General features: G+C 35.1%; 1 protein-coding gene across 2 annotated transcripts in view; it reads right to left on the bottom strand.

Moving 5' to 3' along the window:
• Nucleotides 1-794: 794 nt before the first annotated feature.
• Nucleotides 795-20638, bottom strand: part of elovl1a (ELOVL fatty acid elongase 1a) — a 51677-nt gene continuing 31833 nt past the window's right edge. The window contains exons 1-8 of one of the 2 annotated variants that reach the window (XM_005171196.6): nucleotides 19680-19999; nucleotides 16963-17054; nucleotides 16580-16770; nucleotides 7122-7202; nucleotides 6976-7032; nucleotides 6661-6766; nucleotides 6218-6357; nucleotides 903-1583 (exon numbers count right to left, since the gene is read on the bottom strand). In XM_005171196.6, coding sequence (XP_005171253.1) covers nucleotides 1272-1583; nucleotides 6218-6357; nucleotides 6661-6766; nucleotides 6976-7032; nucleotides 7122-7202; nucleotides 16580-16770; nucleotides 16963-17023 — 948 coding nt within the window. In that variant the 5' untranslated portion in view covers nucleotides 17024-17054; nucleotides 19680-19999 and the 3' untranslated portion in view covers nucleotides 903-1271. Of the gene's footprint in view, nucleotides 1584-6217; nucleotides 6358-6660; nucleotides 6767-6975; nucleotides 7033-7121; nucleotides 7203-16579; nucleotides 16771-16962; nucleotides 17055-19679; nucleotides 20000-20638 lie in introns of those variants that run through there. The other variant, NM_001005989.3, reaches the window with a different exon arrangement.

Raw genomic sequence — 20638 nt, 5'->3', positions numbered from 1 at the left:
TTTTTTTTGGCACACAAAAGTATTCTCTGAGCTTCATATTATTACATTTAAACCACTCAAATCAAATGAACTGTTTTGACAAGATTTTGGTTTTCTTTTCAGGACGTCTCGGGCTATTAAGGTCTATGGAGGATGAGGGAGCTCTCAGAATTTGTGTTTCGAAGATGAATAAAGGTTTCAGAAGATTAGAACAAAGTGAGGGCGAGTAATTAATAACAGAACTTTCATATTTAGATGAATGAACCCTTTAAGAATGCAACACTAAATGAGACATTTTGGATAGCCTCAAATTGAATGGGCATGAGGAAAATGTACTCACCCTCTAGAGCAGGGGTGGCCAAACTCGGTCCTTGAGGGCAGGTGTCCTGCAGATTTTAGCTCCAACTTACCTCAACACACCTGCAAGAATGTTTCTAGAAAGCCTAGTAAGAGCTTGATTAGCTAGCACAGGTGTGTCTGATTGGGGTTGGAACTAAACTTTGCAGGAAACCGGCCCTCCAGGGCAGAGTTTGGACATGCCTGCTCGAGAGGTTCCAAACCTTCATGAAAAGCTGAAAATCTCTAACTATTTACTTTAATATTATTTGTTTTTTCTACCATGGAAGCCAATGGTAACAGGTTTGAAACATTTTTCAAAACATTTTTTTTGTGGGCGTTTAACAGAATTTATTTTAAAACCTAATGGACAGTAGCATATTTGTAAGTATATAAATAGATCCTAAACATATAAACTACACTTATTTTGTCAACAACAACAGCAGCAAAAAACACTTCACAAATAAAGCATAAAAATAGGTAAAGCAAAAAAAATCTATTTTATTATAAAAAGAAAACATTAACTGATAAGTTATGAACAAACATACAAACAAAAAAGAAAATGAACAACTCGTACATTTCCAATCGATTGTGAGGAAACATTTATTTACAGTCAAGTTTGAGTTAGATCTGTGAGAACTGTACAATGTGCAAACCACTGGGAGACTCATATGCCAGGAAACAAAAAAGCTCAGGTCAACCAGATTAAACCGTAGAGATGCTGTCAGGTGTCAGAGCGACGTCAACCAAGCCGACTTCAGTGGACGAACTCTCTTCATGCATAGTGCTCCCCAAACTCCAACATCCACAAACACACAAAAAGGGAGACCCATCGCCAGATCCAACGTGCCGTTTCATCTCCCATACTATCATAAAACGTATCGATTTGAACAAAACAATAACAATAATCTAACAATGATGTCTTTGATACTCCAGAAGGCTGTGTTTTGACTGGTTCAGACTTCCTTCACTTTCCCGTTGTGGGCAAATCCATTGCTGTAGTGCGCATTACCGTTTTCCAAGTGTTTGCCATTGGCCACTACCACAGGGTCAATCACAGTGATGACTCCGTTCCGTTTAGGTTTGTCCTCATTGGAAACTGGTAATCGCTTCCCCTTAATATAGGCCTGGATCCAGAAGTTAGAGAACAGGATGAAGAAGAAGGTGCCGTAGATCAGGATGAGGTGAATGAAGATGGGAACTTGGTAGTCACACTTTTCCATGAAGTAATACTGAGAGATATGGCCAGTCACCAGCACAAACTGAATCTGCGGAAATGAAAATGCAGCACAAATGTCATTAGTGACACTTCTTGAAGCGAATGTGGTTCATATGGAATAGGAGACAATGGGATATGACTATGAATGGGATAGCCTGGTTTTTCTCTAGGTTTAGGTTTTTCCTTCACTTTCGTCATTTGGTGGAGTTTGTTTCTCGCCAACGGCTTGTTTGGTTTGGGACTTGTGGAGCTGCGCATTGATGGATTTGCTCTTCAGTGTATAATCTCTTTTAGCATAATCTTCTATGTTAAGCTGCTTTGACACAATCTACATTGTAAAAGCGCTATAGAAATAAAGATGAATTGAATAAAACTGAATATTAAGGAATAGTTTCCCCCAAAATGAAAAATTCCTCAACATTAGCCAGACCTCCTAGTTTTTGCAAATCCACGATCATTGAATCCAACCCAAAATCAACAAAAAACTGCAAATTTTTGAGATCCTGCAAAATTCTTAATTAAATTCTTAATTAAATTTCATTCTTAAGTAAAATCACAAAAAATCAATAATCTCATAAAACATCCAATTCCAAAACCATATAATCAAATTATAGTCAATTTCAGCTTGCAATTTATTGTTTTACATAACTTATCAATGTTGCATACCCAGCGCACATGAAATATTTGACTGTCTCTTAAAGAATGACGTCTCACATGCGCCCTCACAATCCAAACAATACATGGAAAAGGACAGAATTGGTTTGCAGCCTGTGCAGTAAGCAGACGCGGATGAAACGCGAGGGATTTACACATGAAGGCAATGCAAAGATTGAAATGGGATGCCTAATCCAATCTTTGCATTGACTTCATGTGTAAATCACTCCAGTGTCGTGATGGCCGTTTTGTGTGTTTGACGTAAAAGATTGCAAAAGAAAGTTTGAGCAAACAAATCGAAGCAATGGAACAGACAGAACAGCAAACAGCTTACAATGATGGAGATTGGTTCAAGGATGTGACCAAATTGAAGGACAGTATTTGTGCTTTACATGTATGGGTGGTATTATGGTGTGTGTAAAATCGATAAATGTTTTCGTTTAACTCTTTCCCTGCAGTTAACGATATAAAATGCTTGCTGCCAGTGACGAGTTTTACAGCAATCTGTGTTTTACATGTATTACTGTAGGGAAGCCCTAATACATGTCCTGAGTGAGGTCCATGTCATTTGTATTGCAAAAAAATCATAAAAAAAAAAAAAAAAAAAAAAAACTGACAAACTAGGGGGTCTGATTAGTTCACACTTAAGTGGTTCTAAACTGAGTTTTGTTCTTCTGTTGAATGAAAATTTAGATTTCATGAAGAATATTGAAAAAAGCAGCCTCTGATACCCATAGTAGGAATGAAAAATACCATGGAAGTCAATGGCTACCTTTTCCCCAGCATACTTCAGTGTATCAACTTTTGTGTTGAACAGAAGAAAGAAACTCAAACAGGTTTAGAACAAGTTGGCTGCGAGTAATGCTGGGTGGTAAAATACTTCAAAAATGTAATTAATTATTAATTACATCGTTACCATTGAATTTAATTACTTAGTCTGAAAAATAACTTGGTTACTAAATACGAACAAACTGATTTGACTAAATATTAATCCACATACATCTCGGTGCATATACAATAAAAATAAAACTCTTAATTCTTAAAAATGAATGTCAAACAGGACCTTTTAGATTTGTTTTACCGAATAATCACAAATAATTTATTACAGAAATATTGTAAACAATACATGCAACAAAACACCTAAAATTAGTGAAACCATATTTCATACATGCTGTATTATGTATATTGGCATACATTTTGAAACTAAAGCTGCTTTTCCACTATCGTGCCAAACCGTTCTAAGAACACTTCGGTACGGTTACGGTTGTTTCTCCACTGAGCCTGGAACGGCGCGGCACGATTACAAACCGTTCTCAGCCCGGAATTCTCGGCACAGTTAGACAACCGTGCTGAACTGTGCTGACAGATTCTGTGTGTTGACGTCGCGACTCGGTTGCTAAGCTACCACAGCTGGCTCAGCAGAAGCGCGCTCGTCATCAGACATCCTCAATAAACTACAGTACATTTAATATAAAATAACGATCCAGGTCAAAACGATACAGTTTGAAAAGGGTGGATGATTTCCTAAATTAATGATGTTAGTGGTTCGTATGGGATCGTATGGGATGAGAGCATAGAGCAGTCTCTGGCAGAGAAGTGAATAACTCATCACATTCTTAAGAAGATATTTTATTCATTAACGTTATTATTTTATTGACTTGAATACAGACCTACTTCGCCTGCTGAATGTGAGTTTATTGCACGCAGCGCTGTATTTCACAGCACAAAACTCGCTCTGATCTGGGAGAAACATGCCCGCTCACCTTTGACAAGGCCTGTACAAAATTATATTTCTGCCACTATAATACAAATGCACTATTTTTGTTGTCTTATCATTGTTTATTTTTCTGTTATGTTCAGAGATTTTAAATATTATTTATTTCCCCTCCAATTATTTTTAATCATCACGTTACATTTTGGTAATTTTCCCTCCAAATAAAATTTAGCCAGAGCTGCGCAACATATAAATAAATAAGGGTGCACATTTAGCACCCCTATTTCATAGAGCGGCATAACAGTGTTTAGTCACATGGTTGCTTTTGCTTTTATGAAAAAAAAAAAAATCGTTTCGGCTCTTATTTAACTTTAGTTGAACAAAGGGAGCCGTTTACATTGCGTTACCAAGGCAACTACTGATGCGTTTTGTGTAATGTTTTAAAGAGCTTTGTCGCAACACGACAGTGGAAAATGAAACCGTATCCGTGCTGTCTGGCCCGGTTTGGCACGGAATGGAACAGTTCTGTTTAAAGAACGATTCAGCACGATAGTGGAAAAGCGGCTTAATTGTTTTTAAAGCATGTGCAGTTATCGAACAAATACAATCTGGCAAAATATCAGAACAACACAACATACATAATTAAAATTACTCGGATTTTATACCTTATACTTTTGTGAACTAATTGCAATTTTTTTTCATATGTAGTTGCCTTAATAAATGTAAAATGTATTTTCGGTTTCGACCGAACGAAAAGGGAGACGTAGTAAATACAAATTAGAGGTCTGCATTCCTGCTGCTGTACCACGGGAGCCCACCAGATTTCTTGTGGTGCGGGAACAAATTTCCAAATATAGCGCGGGAGCAGTTGGTAACTGTGGTGTGATTTGAAAGAGAGTGGGCACGTGGTCTAGCTCCCGAGCAAGAACACGCATATCCGTGTGGATGGTGTGTGTGTGTGTGTGTGTGTGTGTGTGTGTGTGTGTGTGTGTGTGAAAAAGAGAGAGATCGTAGTGCTGTGTGTCGCTTGGTGCTGTCTTTGTGTGTGTGCGCATGCATGCGTGCGTTTATGTGTGTGTGTGTGAATGAGAGAGATCATCCTGCGCAGATCTCTGATACCAACAAGACTAACAGGTGACTGCGAACCTAAGGTCAAATATATACAGTATTCAGTTTCTGAATGGTTTAGGCACAAGCCAACAGTTTGGTGACGATGTCTAAGCCTTACGTCATAATTTTTTTTATTATGCACGGTAATACCGGATACCAGGGTAAAATAGGGAAATTCAAAATTTGGATACTGCCCAAGCCTAATATATATATTCAGTTCTGTTCTAGAATGGTAGCCTTAACTCACCCTTCTGTATTACTGTGCTCGCACAGCAGATCAATAAACTCATTACAGTTTGACAAATATTGCAGCTGTTGCACAACATAATGAACTTTTGAGGCTTTTTAGGTGAGAATGTAGTTATTTAGATTGCAACTATGAAGTTTCTTTATTTATTTATATAATTAATTGCAGAAAAACTGATCAAATCATTTAAATCAGGTAAAGGTGAGATTCGAAGTCGATCTCTCTGTATTTATACCATAGTAATCTGCTAATCTTCTCTGTTTGCACTGCTTTGGCTTTTTCGAGGTTAGTTATTGTGATTTCCTGATTGCAACAGAGAAATACTGGGAAGTATCTCTAGACTGATGACATTTCATGCTGTTCAGCCGTATACTCTTAAAATGTGAGCAGAATCACCTGTTTTGTCATCACTTCAGATATTACGCTAGAAAACCATTCAAATGCTAGCTCTAAAGGGACATTTGTGAAGTAGCAACAGTTTTTGCTGTTCTGACGTCAGCTGCAGATGTGAATGAATGGCGTTCAATAGGGCTTTTGAGACTCTCCATGTTTAATTTTCTTTTTTTATATACACACAAGTAGCATTGTCACTGGTGGGACACTAAGGCACACCTCTCACGAGTGCCAATTTACAGCCATATGGCACTGCTACTTGTGTGATATTGCTCATATTTTTTGCTATATATATTCTCCTCTGAATTGATTTATACATGCCTATTGAATTTATGTAAAGTATTTTAGGCAAGTAATTGTAATCAGACTACCCAAAAATTGAAAGTAATCCCTTTACCTTTTCAGCAGAAAAGTAATTTAATTACAGTGATTAGTTACTTTATAACTTAATTCTGATTGTGAGTAAATGATGGTAGAATGTTTATTGTTTAGTGAACAAATGAATCTTCTTAATCCCAAATTCCCTTTAATCACTAAAAGAAAGTGTTATTGAGTCAATACTTACTAGCTGGATAGCAGTCATGTACTTTTTCCACCACAAATACTTCTGGAAACGAGGCCCTGCAGCAGCCAGACCATAGTATGTGTACATGATGACATGGACACAGGCGTTGACCAAAGCATGGAAAGAACCCATGCCACCCGCTGTAAATTTCACAAGAAAATGTATAGAAATGATTGCAATTGCATGTCTTTAGAACAGTTAGCAAACAACCATAATTCTCATGTAGTAACTTTTTACACACAGGAGAACAAAATTAGTATTCTAGTAGGGAACACAAATACCCTAAAATCTCCTAAATTGATTTGTAAGAGTGTGTTCATGCATGGCAGGTTTGGATTGATAATTGTGGTTTAATTAAATAATGTAAGCCTGAATGTGTCTATGGGTCTTAAAGCAAGCCACAAGTTAATCACTACCGATCTATAAACCAGATTTAGTCTCACCAGGAGTAAGTGTGATGCCCCACCACCAGGTCCAAGGCAAGACAGAATGATGGAAGATATGCAGGAACGTCACCTGACTGTGCTTCTTTCTCAACACAAAAAACACCTGAATCACAGAAACAGATTTAGTTCACATTATGACTTACTTCAAAAACAGCAATTCAATTCAAGGCATACTTCACCCAAAAACGAAAATTCTGTCATCATTTACCCGTTCCAAACCTGTTTGAGTAAATAACGAGTACATTTTTATTTTTGGGTGAACTATCCCTTTAACATTTTAACGGAGACATAACAAACGATTCCATTTCTCACCGTATCGAGAAGTTCAATATATTTGGAAAAATAGAACAACCAGGCCGCTCTAACCATCTGAGGATACAAGGAGAAACATAATGAGTCAAACTGCTTGTTCAGAAGTTTGAGGAACAGAAGGACATGCTTGAAAGAAGTAAACTTACTCTGAGAGCTTGAGGACTGCTGGACGGGTCACAAAGGTCACATCTCCAAGTGTACGTTGTTGCCCATCCCGACATCAAGAACTGCAAGTGTCAAGAAGATCAGAAAATATTACACAGATGCACAACAACATGATTTGTTCATTCTTACAAGCTTTTCAGACCTACTTCTGGAGAACTTAAAAGACTTTTATTAAACTGCCCAGAAAGTAAATGGTGATTAATCGGCCACGCTTAAAAATGATTAGCAGTGCTAAATTTTCAGTCTGTATTTGTGTCTTAAATTGTGTACCATTCTATGCCATTTCGTAGAATAAACAGCTTAGTCCCTTTATTCATCAGGGGTATCCACAACAGAATCAACCACCAACTTATCCAGCATATGTTTTACACTGCGGATGCCCTTCCAGCTGCAACCCAGTACTGAGAAACACCCACACACACTCATTCACACACACGGTCATACACAACCAATTTAGTTTATTCAATTCACCTATAGCGCATGTGTTTGGACTGTGGGAGAAACTGGAGCACCCGGAAGAAACCCACGTCAACACGGGGAGGACATGCAAACTCACATAAATGCCAACTGGCCCAGCAAAGACTTGAACCAGTGACCTTCTTGCTGGTTGGCAACAGAGCTAACCAATGAGCTACCATGTCGCCTATTACTTTTGTAATAAAAATATTTCATTGTGAACACACAGATTGCACATTTTATAATACAAAATGGCACAGAATAGTACATAAGCATGCAATTTGAGATGCACATACAGAATGAGAATTTAACACTGCTAATCTGCTCATTTTATAGTGCATCGAACCAGCATCCTTCTTAAATGCACTTGAACCTTTGTTAAATATCTAAACTTCAAAATTAAAATTTCTTGTTATATATATATATATATATATATATATATATATATATATATATATATATATATATATATATATATATATATATATATCACTTGATATCTTGATAAAGATATCACTTGATATCTTAGTGACAGTTCCTTAAAAAACATCAACAAATGAAAATCTTTCTTTCTATTAGGGTTCAAATTTGGCTGACTCCACAAATCATCAGTGGTTCCTGGTTATTTTAATCAACTCAATATTTCTTTTAGATCCTGAGATGTGTTTTCTGCTTATTCACACATTGCGATATCAATGGTAAAACGATACATTGTGTAGCCTTAATATATATAATTTGATATTTTTTTTTTTTCAGTTTTGGTATATAATATACACTCACAGGCCATTTTTTTGGTATCCTTTTCAGCTTTTTTTACACAAATAACAAATTAGTCAATCACAAGGCAAATTAGGCAAGCAGATTTGTTGAACTGCTGACTAACACAGATGATTGTTCATGTCAGATGGGCATGATGATTACTTTAGAAACTGTTGATCAAGTGGGATTTTCACACATAATCATTTGCAGAGTTCATAGACAATAGTTTAAAAAAACAGATCACATTCAGTAGATGGATTTTCATTCTAATGTGAAGTGAATCGTGAAAAAAATACAAAATTAACAAGTGTGAACTACAGTTGAAGTCAGAATTATAAGACCCCCTAAGATTTCTTTAATATATATATATATATATATATATATATATATATATATATATATATATATATATATATATATATATATATATATATATATATATATAAACTGACATCAACTGTAGTTCACACTTGTTAATTTTGTATTTCCCAAATGTTTAACAGAGCAAGAAAATTTTCACAGTACGTCTGATAATATTTTTTTTCTGGAGAAAGTCTTATTTGTTTTTTTGTTTTTAAAACCATTTACCCCCTTCAAGCTATATATTTTTGATAGTCTACAGAACAAACCATCGTTATACAATAACTTGCCTAATTATCCTAACCTGCCTAGTTCACCTAATTAACCTAGTTAAGCCTTTAAATGTCACTTTAAACTGAATGGAAATGACTTGAAAATTATCTAGTAAAAAAATATTTACTGTCATCATGGCAAAGATTAAACAAATTAGTTATTAGAAATGAGTTATTAAAACTATCACGTTTAGAAATGTGTTGAAAAAAATCTCTCCAACAAACAGACATTGGAAAAACAAAAATCAGGGGGGCTAATAATTCTAACTTTTAATTGTAGGTTCATTTCCATTCAGTTGTTAGAACAGCTGATTGAACTACTGGTAGCATAACCAACAGTCAACGAGGCCTTATCAGCAGAAACAGTTGATTTTTGTTACAGTATGTTCACTGAGACAGTTTATTTGGCAAATGTGTATCCATCTCCTATTATTTGCATTAAAAAGGCATAGTTCACCTAAAACTGACAATTAGATCATTATTTTATGCACCACGTTCACTTGGTGCAAACCTGTTTGACTTTCTTTTTTCTATTAAACACAAAAGTTTTGAAAAAAAAAAAAAAAAGCTGAAAACCTGTAACCATTGACTTCCATGGTATATGTCTGTACTACTATTAAAGACAATGGTTACAGGTTTTCAGTTTTTTTTTTTTTCAAAACTTCTTGAATATATTTAAAAACTTCTAAAATATCTTGTTTTGTGATAAAAGCAAGAAACTCAAAGATTTGGAACCACTTGAGATACAGTAAAAGATAAGTAAACTGAAATTTTTGGGTGAACTTTTCTTTTAACCCTTTTCGTTAGAGTAAAAAAAAACACTTCAAGCGAGTGCTATCGTTTTTTGCTATTCGAGGGATTTTTTTTTAAAATTTGGCATTAAAATCATTTGTTTCAAATGAGTATTTCAAAATGAGAGAGGTTTAATTATTTGTTACAAAAGGTCAGCAGAAGACCAGCTCTGAACACATAAAATATCAAACAAAGGAATACTTCACCTAAAATATTAAATTGACTCAACCTTCGACTCAACGACATTCGCTGTGTGTGACTTTTTTCTGTCTTCTGGTGGCAGCCGAATGCAGGTTATGTGCGATTGGAAGTATACAAACAGGTATAAAACATTATCAGTCAATCAGTTTTCTTGTTTGTCATCATCTTTTGAGGTAAACAAAGTATGTGATATGTGGTTTCCACGAGATGAGTCTATTAGAGCTTCCGCTATAAATCCATCTTACATCATAGGTCATACATAATGTGCATTTTTCTGCCACCAGAAGTCAGTAATTAGGGGTTCAAGTGTGAATATTATAATTATTATTTAGAGTCTATAATTAAAACAAAAATCTTAAATATTTTTGCTACAAATACTCTTTGACCTGATTCATAAGGCATACAATAATTTTAATAAATTTAATAGATTTATGCACTTTTAGAGGCTTAAAAATAAATGCCACTGTCCAACAACATTTTACAACATGGAAGAACCAGGATAAAGCTTTTAACTAATCCGACTGTGCTCATCTCATTGAAAAAAAAAGTAATTTATACTGATAATGGCTTGAGGGTGAGTAAATTTTAGGATAATGAAATTTATTACTCCAATTTTTAAACATTAAGACAATTCTTTAATTAACAGTCTACAACATAAACAGATTTTTGATTACCTTAATCCGGCTAAAGTCATAATTGTAGTAAACACAAATTGAATTAAGACACATGGCATATTCCTATTTGAGTCGCATTATTGCAGTGAAGCACAGACATGTAAAAACCTTCAAAAAATCTAACTTTTTATGATCATGTAGGACTTTTCACAGCATATTGCCACAGGATAGTCCATTTACAGAAGGCAGTTTGACACTATATTCTTTGCACCTACACAGTAAGTACAAGACCACAGATACCCTCATCTCCAAGGGTTCAAGTGCACAAAGTGAATCGCTGAAGATTTATTACATTCAATGCTAGCAGTTGCACAAATGCTGTCCAGGCAATGTGCACGTTTTTGTTTCCATTCGGCATGCGGTATCAAATTCCATACATTTTTAAAAAAAAATACCATATCCTATTAGTCCTTACTTCATACCCTCATCTAGTAGCTCAGTTTGTTGTGGGGGGATGAATGAAATATTGCTGAATGAAAGTGAAACTGTGAACTGTTAAAAAACTAAACGCTCAAAACTACATGAAACTTCAGAAGAAATGTTTGATGGTGCGGTGATGTAGGACGTTAATTGATCTATGTACTATAACATTTAAAACAGAACATGAAATGCGAGAGACATTCTAAACACAACTCATAAAAACACCTTAATCATATCATTAGCCGCTTTTCTACCATCGTGCCGAACTGTTCTAAGAACACTTCGGTACGGTAACGGTTGCTTCTTTACTGAGCCTGGAATGGCACAGCACGATTATAAACTGTTCTCAGCCAGGAATTCTTGGCATGGTTGGACAACCGTGCTGACAGATTCTGTGTGTTGACATTGCGGCTCTGTTGCCAAGCTACCATAGCTAGTTCAGCGGAAGCGCACTAGTCATCAGACATCCACAACTACTACATTTAATATATATATATATATATATATATATATATATATATATATATATATATATATATATATATATATATATATATATATAAAACTATACATATCTAAACCATACAGTTTGAAAAGGGTTTTAACCCCATAGAGCAGTCTCTGGCAGAGAAGGGAATCACACACCACATTCTCAACTCACTCTCAAGTTACTTGTACACTTACTTATACGCAAAAGTAGATATTTTAAAGCATATTAGAAACCAGACAGTTGATGTCCCTACACAATTCCATCCTAGTATTAATTTAGAATTAGTATGTCCTGAATCATGGTATGTGGAAATGAGTATTTCTTAGGTAAAGTTGCCCAGATGATCTACTGTTCCAAAAAGAAAAAAAAAGAGAAGTTTTATGGCTACTTTAAAAGCTAATGCATTCTGCGTTGGACCTAAATTCGATGAAAACTACAAACATGTTTAAAAAGTGTTAACAAACTACAGACATGGCGGATGTGCAAGACCGAAAATTAAGTGGTAAGGCTTTGGTAAAGTGAATGACTGTTGGTGAATGACTGTTAATTAATATCTAACCTATTGTAAAATATTTAAATAACTTGCTATTTGCATTATATTTTACCTGCGGCAACAATGTGAGCTTTTATAGAGATGTGTTTGGACATCAACGTTTAAATGCATAATTATGCAAACACCTGAAACGATTTCTCTTCATAAAAGACTCATGAATAGCAGACTAACCTGCTGCTGCTTCTTTAATATGGTAGAAACTAAAAATAAAAGACATGTTGATGAAATGTCTAGATGACTGACAGGGCATTTAAATGAGCAACATAATGGTCTAACCGGGCACATATCTATGCAACATAACGGTCAGTTATTAAGGAAGACAAATGTCCCAAACCTTGCATACTCTTTTGTTGCACATTCAAAAGTATCACACAAAAAGTACAAACTTTTAGGATGTAGTATAATCGGGATAATTGGGATGCAGCACTTCATTCTGGTTACCAACATTCTTCAAAATATCAACTTTTGTGTTCATCAGTAAAAACAAAACAAAACTAATAATTTGCTGTAAACAATCTTCAGACATTTTGGTCCTTATGAACATAACAACATCATGTAGTTGCAGGCGATTTGTCCTTTGCACAACTATGGATCTTTTATTTACGCACATTCCAAAGGTGCTGTGTTGGATTGAGATCTTTACCTCATTTTGGTATGGTAGCTGCTCACAGCGTATGTAAAAGACACAAAATAAACTATTATGAATAATTAAATAATAATTATATCATATTGTAATAATAATTTTATATGATATACAATTATATGATATATTTGTATCATTTTCCCAGAGATGGGTTGCAGCCTTAAGGGCATCCGCTGCATAAAAACGTGCTGGATAACGTCTCTGTCATCTTTAATGTGCGTGTTCATTTTTTCGGGAGGCATGGCTTTGGACAACAGGGGAGGAATTGTATTTAAAAGATATTATGCTAACTGGTTTACATTTAGACAGATCATCTACTGTACCCTTAATTTTACAAGTGCAATGTTTTATCCACCATTGCAATCATGTGGAACAAGTTACCTAAAGCAATCAAGGAAATAAAAGACTAAGGGAGATTCAAACAAATGATCAAAAGATGGTTGTTTAATGATTATAGTAGTGACGAGTTCAGACAGCTTGATTTAGCCCTGATTTTGAGAAATTCGCCAACAAATGTCTGAAATCACAGGCAAATCGGTGCTCATTCATGAGTAAAAATCATCCATTATGGACCATCCAAGACAGGATCTGAGAGAATCGCAGATGAGTCACCTATCATGCCATGTGAAATCATTCCGTGTGAAATGAGTTTTAACCGAAAATAACACCGGCAATTACCTACAGCCAATGAGAAAGCAGCATCCACTAGTATGGATATCCGCAAGGTTGGGGGAGAAGGTAAAAGCGCTCATTTTCAGTTTATTTGGACCCAAGAATTAGAGGAAAAACTAGTGTAAATTTGGCAGGAGCACTTACATTTGACGTGTCATCTGAGCAATACCACAACTGGGTGGAAAAAGAAAAAAAGTTAAGAAATTGCTAATTCTCTTCAAAACTTAGGTGAGCAAATATGTACATTTTCTACCCCAATAAAGGCTTCTTTCTCATTATGTAGTTAATAATACAATATATACTGTGTGTACTTTGTGTTCGGTTGTGAGACGTAGTTTGGAAAAAGTTGTCTGCGATTCTTCGATTGTAAAGTCATGCAGTGTGAAACTCTATGTCGCCAGTCCATCTTGCAATGTAAACAAAGCAGCAACAGAATGCTACCCCAGATAGTCATGAGTGTGAAAACATCTGTGACACGATTGCTTTGAGAATCATGAAGTCTGAACTTGGCATTAGTTTGCATGGTGGATGATGTTGTTCTATATTTTATAGTACGTGTTGTTAATAATTGTGTTCTTGTTTTTAAAATGGGGAGGTTCTGTCTGTTTTATGTATTAGCTATACTTTGAAGCCATACTTTACTTTAACAGCGAGGACCACAATGGAAACAAGCCCAGGGTTTGATTGTGTTTGTATCCTCAACAGTTTTATTTCAAAATGTATGGAATACTTGTATTTGGTGCAGTTTGTTTAAATATGTCAAATAAAATTGTTCAATTCACATTTAACATTAAAACTGCCATGGGTTCAATTTTACAGATCACTGTTATTTAAATGTACATAACAGACATTCAATAAAACATTCAAGCCTCCCAGTCATTGCCTTGTACTCAAACTGTCTTATTTACAATTCCCAGATATAAAAACTGTTTAAATAAAAATAGATTAAAAAGTCGGACAATAGCCCCTTTCACACAGTGATATCAGTAAATATCCAGAAGATTTCCGAAATGACTTGACCGGTAAATTCAAAAAAGTGCTGTTCACACAGGCACACACGTTACGGAATTTTCCCGGAAAAGACCATTCACACATCCATTCCATTTTACTTTCGATTACACTCACTGAATTAGTGGTTATAATAAACGACAAAAAGAAGGTGATTATAAAGCTATTAAACACATGAAATGAAATGAATGATGGAGAGTTTGGAGAAATCAGTTATGCAGAGTATGATGGCTCAAATTTAGATATTTTAACCTATTCATCACCTACTTCTAAAATAATCTTGTTACCCTGAAATAATAATTTCATGAGTCTAGACACAGTGGCGAAAAAGTGGTGAAATAGTATGTTTGTTTTTTAGCAATTTCTAAACAAAAGTTGTGCTGGGTAAAATTTACTCGCACTGGTGATTTTAGGTATACAGCAACCTCCGACAGTTCTAATGTTAAAGGCATAGTTCACCAAAGAAATTTAAATGACACACAATATTTATTCTACCTCACGTGGTTTTAAACCTTCATGACTTTCTTTCTTTTGATGAACACAAAAGATGATATTTGCTGGCACACATTAACTTAATAAATTAAAATGAATGTCAATGGGTACTAGCCACAAGCATTTTCTCAAAATACCTTCTTTTGTGTTGAACAGAAGAAAGAAACTGATAGGCAGTGTTGGGCAGTAGCGTCGCTACAAGTAGCTACACAGTAGCGTCCACAAAGCTACATTTACCGATCGCGGATCAATAAGTGATGGCACCAAGATTCACGGAGCTGTGAGGCCGGTGTGTAGCCGATGAAAGTAAATCCATATGATTGTGAGAATGAGGAAGTCTTCTTCCTGTTTTACGGTGTTCGACAACAAAGTTTTTGGTGCGTTACTGCCACCTCTGGTGAAACTTGCTTGATGGAAAGATGACTGAGGGAGAAGAGTTATTTCTGAAGTACATTAAGATGCAATAACTTAATATCTGATGCTGTTTCTGTTTATTAAAGCATATTATTTACAGTAAATAACTGAACTGAACTATTATGCTTCATGTTTCATTGACAGTTTTATTGATCACTAAGATATGATTGACTTGAATTTAAGTTGCTTCGATTTTAAAATGAAAATTGTAAAAATAATTTAGATGTAACTAAGCTACTTTTGCCATGTAGCTTTTAGCTTAGCTTGCTACATTTCCCAGGGGGTAGCTTTAGTGTAGTTAAGCTACATTTTAAGAAGAATAGCGAATAGCTTAGCTCTCTACATTTTTTAAGTAGCTTGCCCAACACTGCTTATAGGTTTTGATGTAAATGATAACCAGTGGCGGAAAGAGTATTGAAAAATCTAACTCAAGTGAAAAGTACACTTGCCCAAAAATGTAGTGCGAGTAAAAGTATCTGTCGTAAATATTACTCAGACTATGAGTTAAAAGGAGCCTCTTTAAAGTACTCCAGAGTAGTAATTACGCTGGGAAAGGCTGATGCATTTACATGTCATTTTTGCGTGTGTGTGTAAAAACGTAACATTCTGTAGTGCATTTAGTGATTCTTAAAGGCTATTTCGGTCATCATAAAGTGAACATCTGTTATCTTCTCGTCAGTAACAATCAGTCTAAACAGTCTCTGGGTCATTGCATGCAAAGTATCTTCTTGCACACATTTAATGTTTCCAAACAGTTTGCTGCATGTTTTAGATTAGTTCAGTATGATGTAATTTATTTTCTATTTGCGATATGATTGGACGGTAATTGATAGACTCATTTTTCTAATCCCCATAGACGGGAACAATAAAGTTGTGACTGCAGGATGAAGGAAATTAGTGGAGTAAAAGTACCAACACCACACTAAAAATGTGCTCAAGAAAGTAAAAGTACACATTTTCAAAACTACTTAGTAATTTATTAATCAATTCATAATCAATTTCTGAGAAAAACTACTTAATTACAATAGTTTGAGTATTTGTAATTTGTTAATTTACACCACTGATAAGGACAGAATTTTCATTTTTGGTTGAACTATCCCTTTAAGTTCGAGAGCTAAAAGTGAGCTCAAACCAAGACATACCTAATAAAGTGGCCGGTGAGTGTATATGTAGTAAAAATAAGCGTAGTTACTCTCCCAAACATACATTCAAACAAACATAACTATATCCTACCTCATAAACAGTGTAAGCATTGAAGGCCACCATAAAGAAGTTATAGGCAATCATGGCTGTGTTGAGGCGGAAAGGTTTCCGACTGGCCATGTATCGAGGTCCCACATACAAAACGGAGAAGACGTATCCCAGCAAGATGAACGTCATAAGAATGGGACTCTGCATCAACGGATAATCCCGCACTCTGGCATCTGAGCGAATAACACATTATCTGATCAGTTACACCATACAAGACAATATCACATCTTTCTACAGTCATTACCTGTGTAAAACACAAGACCACCTAATTAATGCTTCAATATTTAAGTGCATAACATGTCCAATAAGTCGGATTGATGCTTACTTAAGTTTACTTGTTTGGTGTTTATTTAGCAATTGCTTACCAGTTCTTTTCAAGAGATAGTCGTGGAACCTCAAGATGTTTGAAAGCACCTCTTGAAACATCTTGTCGTTGTTTCTTCAGCCAGTCAATAACCTGGAGGACATAAGAAGTCAAATGTGTTTAAACAAAAGCAGAAGACAAAGATCCGGCTGGTCAGAGAACATGGCATTATCGGGACAGTACAGACTGAGTCAACAATGAAAGCACAGCAAAAGCAAACAGGAAACAGCTGGCCAAGCGAACACCATATAAAGCTGCACCTCAGATGTTATCAAAGACAAACTATTACTATTATGCTCCTAAAGAGATACAAAATCTGTCAGTGGGTTGGTACCATTATTGGAAAATAAGGCACAGAATGTACCATCTGAAGTTTTTGTAGCATTTCTTCCCTGGGTTTTTGACAATACATGTGTACTCGGTACATAATTCATTTTTTAATCATAATATGAATATGTAGGGTAAAACAGTCTTGTACCTGATCAAGTTTTGCCTTCAATAGTGGTTTTTACCAAATGAAATAATATTAATAATATTTCCCACTGCACAAGACACGTCTAAACGACATCTATTACACTGCAATACAGACATGATAGCACGTCTATCAGACGTCTAATGTTTGTTTGGGGTCAGAGATGAGAAATAACATTTCGGGGTCCATATGACACATTTAATGACTTTAAATACAGTAAGAGACATTCAAGCAAATTGTGTATTTTATTGTTTGATACAAGGAAACGAAAATGTCAAAATCAAATCTTCCAATGTGATCGTCCATACTTTTTAAATTTGACCATTAAATTGAAATAAATATATAAAATATTAAATTAAAAAAAGAAGTATTTAGTTTCTTGGCATGCTGAAAGAAGTGTAATATTCAAAGGTATTCAGCACTGTAACCCTTTAATAAAGTCTATTAATACGCCACCATACGAAATTATTAAAAATTTGCCTGCCAATTGTTTGGTATTTAAATTACACTGAAAGATATTTTAATGTGTGGCTTCTATATTACTGAAAAAATACATGATTTTGTTTTAAACCCTTTAACTTTACATAAGAGACCAGTTTATTGGTAATAGTGAAGTTATGAAATCTGCATTCATATACAAACATCATCAAGCAAGAATTCAACATTAAACAGCAACATCAAGTTTCCAGTCATACTCCTTTTGTAAACTGCCTATGCAAAACTGTTGGAAAAGATAAAACAGGACAATGAACTGATTCTCAGGTAAAACCAGAGGATTCAACACCATCGTTATTGCTTTGTTTGTCAATGTTGTGCGATTTTGAAAATTAAAAAAGTTATTTTAATAACTCTTAATAAATACACACAAAATTCTTCTTCTGAGACATCACTGCAAACTCTTACTTGTGGAACATTTATTTTTGTGAGTGTAAAGATTATTTATTGATATTAATAGGGCCATGAAGAAACTGTAAAGAATCCATGGGCTCGTTCCTTCCACAAAAGGTCCTTATTTTTGGGGAAAGTTCTTCTTTAATTTTAAACTCTTATTATTCTAATAACTGTTTACTGAAAGGTTATTTAATAAATGGTGTCATTGTTGGAAAACACTCATTAATAAAAAAAAAAAAAAAGGATTTTACAGCAGTGCCAGAGAAGAACCATTTGGGTTTCTTAACCCTTTAACTGCCCCACCAAGGAAAAAAAAATTGGATAGAATTTTTAAACTCATAATATCATTAGTTAACACACTCGATGCATTTTTAACACATCCCATCATTTCTAAAATTTGAACCTCTACCCAATGGTTATGTCGGTTTATGGTAAAAGTACTGGAATTTATACATAATATGAAAAATCTGAAAATATGAAGTGTAAGATCAATTTATTTAGAAACATAATAAAAGACATTTTTGAAGCCTAAATCATCTTTATTTTTAAAGTAGATCATAAAATACATCAAATTCTCATGGAATATTTTTTTTTTTAAACAATAAAACCAAAAACAAGTGTAGTAGTGCAATAGGACTATGTTTGTTAGATTTTTTGCAAACTGACAATGCTGTGTTTAAAGCATTATTTAAAACAATCATTATTTACATGATATTAACAGCCATTTTTTCAAAGCAGTCAAAATATGTACAACCATTGGTAGAGCAGGCAGTTTAGTGGGTAAAAAACCTTTCAGAAAACAGAAGCAATACCGTTTTATTTTTAAAATCTTTATTTTAAGAATATTATAAGTGCTAATTATTTAGTCTTCACAAAACCCATAAACTCATTAGTATCTTATAAACTCTGAGTCCATCCCATATGATGTAAAAAACCAAGCAAGCATAAAAATAAAACACTGTGAGATAATCCACACAGTAATGATGGAGCTGATGTCATCTCTACTACCTGAACACCAATGAATGACTAATTTAAGTCAATAGAGCAGAGCCAGTCCAACTGGTGAGGTGGAGAAAAGCAGATTTCTATCCTGTACCTGAATCAGATTAACCCACTAGACAGAAACTGCTAATGACAACATTACAAAACTGAATCACAAACAGTCAATCCTACAACTAAGACAAACAATCACAAACAGCTGCGGTGCTAAACCAACGAAATCCCGGCAGACGTGAAGACAGGGTATGAACTCAACATGTGTCTCATAGCATTTCTCAGTCACACAAGCCGAAAACAGACAGGCAAACTATTTTACAGCATCCCAATTCACAGTCAAAAGTGTTCTTTGAGCTTACCTGTTTGTCTTTCTGTTGCTCAAGTCACACCAGAGAAAAATAAATAAATAAATAAATATATATATAAAAACAAAAGTAAACTAGAAGTGCCCCACAGGGGCAAATAAACAGATGTTGGACCCAGGGAAACACTCTCTGAACTTTTGCTCTTCCCAGTGTGCCGTGTCTCTCTCTCAGTGGCACTACAGTGTTCAGCCGTGTCAGAATGAGCAGGAATGTATTCCAGTGGGAGTTCTGCCAGTGCAGTGACAGGCCGTGCTCAGAGTCACTCCCGCCCAATATAAACCTGAGCAGTAGCTCATTCTAAAGAGACAACACCCGCTGGTTTCGGGATCGCAACCTGCATTCATCGGACAGGCCCCACCCACTGAAACTCAACCATTGGCTCTCCACAGTGAGGATGTTCAGTGATTGGCTCTGATGCTGGTGAGGTTTTTATTATGCAGTGGAAGTAGGCGAGGGACTGTTCAACAATGAAACGTCTTTTGTTTCCCTTGGGTCACAAATATGGGCCTATCCAATAAGAGAGACTGTTCTTCACAATTACTTTATGTTAAGTTTCTCTGTGGGTATTGGTTTTTGTGTGTATACATATTTATATAAATATATTATATACCATATTGTTCAAGTGATGTTCAAATAGAGCAAGGACAATTTAACAGTATTTCCTATATATTTTATAATGAAAAAAATAATGTTTATTTTAGTTTAGCTGGAGTAAAAGCAGTTTTTAACTATTTCAATATTATTATTTAATATTAAATAAATAAATAATAAAAGTTAGCACTGCCACCTCATAGTAAGAGCCAGTTGCTGGTTCTAGTTTTGGCTGGGTCAGTTGGCATTTCTGTGTGGAGTTTGCATGTTTTCCCCATGTTTGCATTTTCCCCCACAGTCCAAAGACATGTGCTATAGATGAATTAAATAAACCAAATGTGTGTATGAGTGTGTATAAATGT

This window comes from Danio rerio, chromosome 2 (assembly GCF_049306965.1).
Source record: "Danio rerio strain Tuebingen ecotype United States chromosome 2, GRCz12tu, whole genome shotgun sequence".
NCBI classification, from domain to species: domain Eukaryota; kingdom Metazoa; phylum Chordata; class Actinopteri; order Cypriniformes; family Danionidae; genus Danio; species Danio rerio.
The sequence above is the reverse complement of the archived record's forward strand: the minus strand, read 5'-3'. Positions and strand labels throughout refer to the sequence as shown.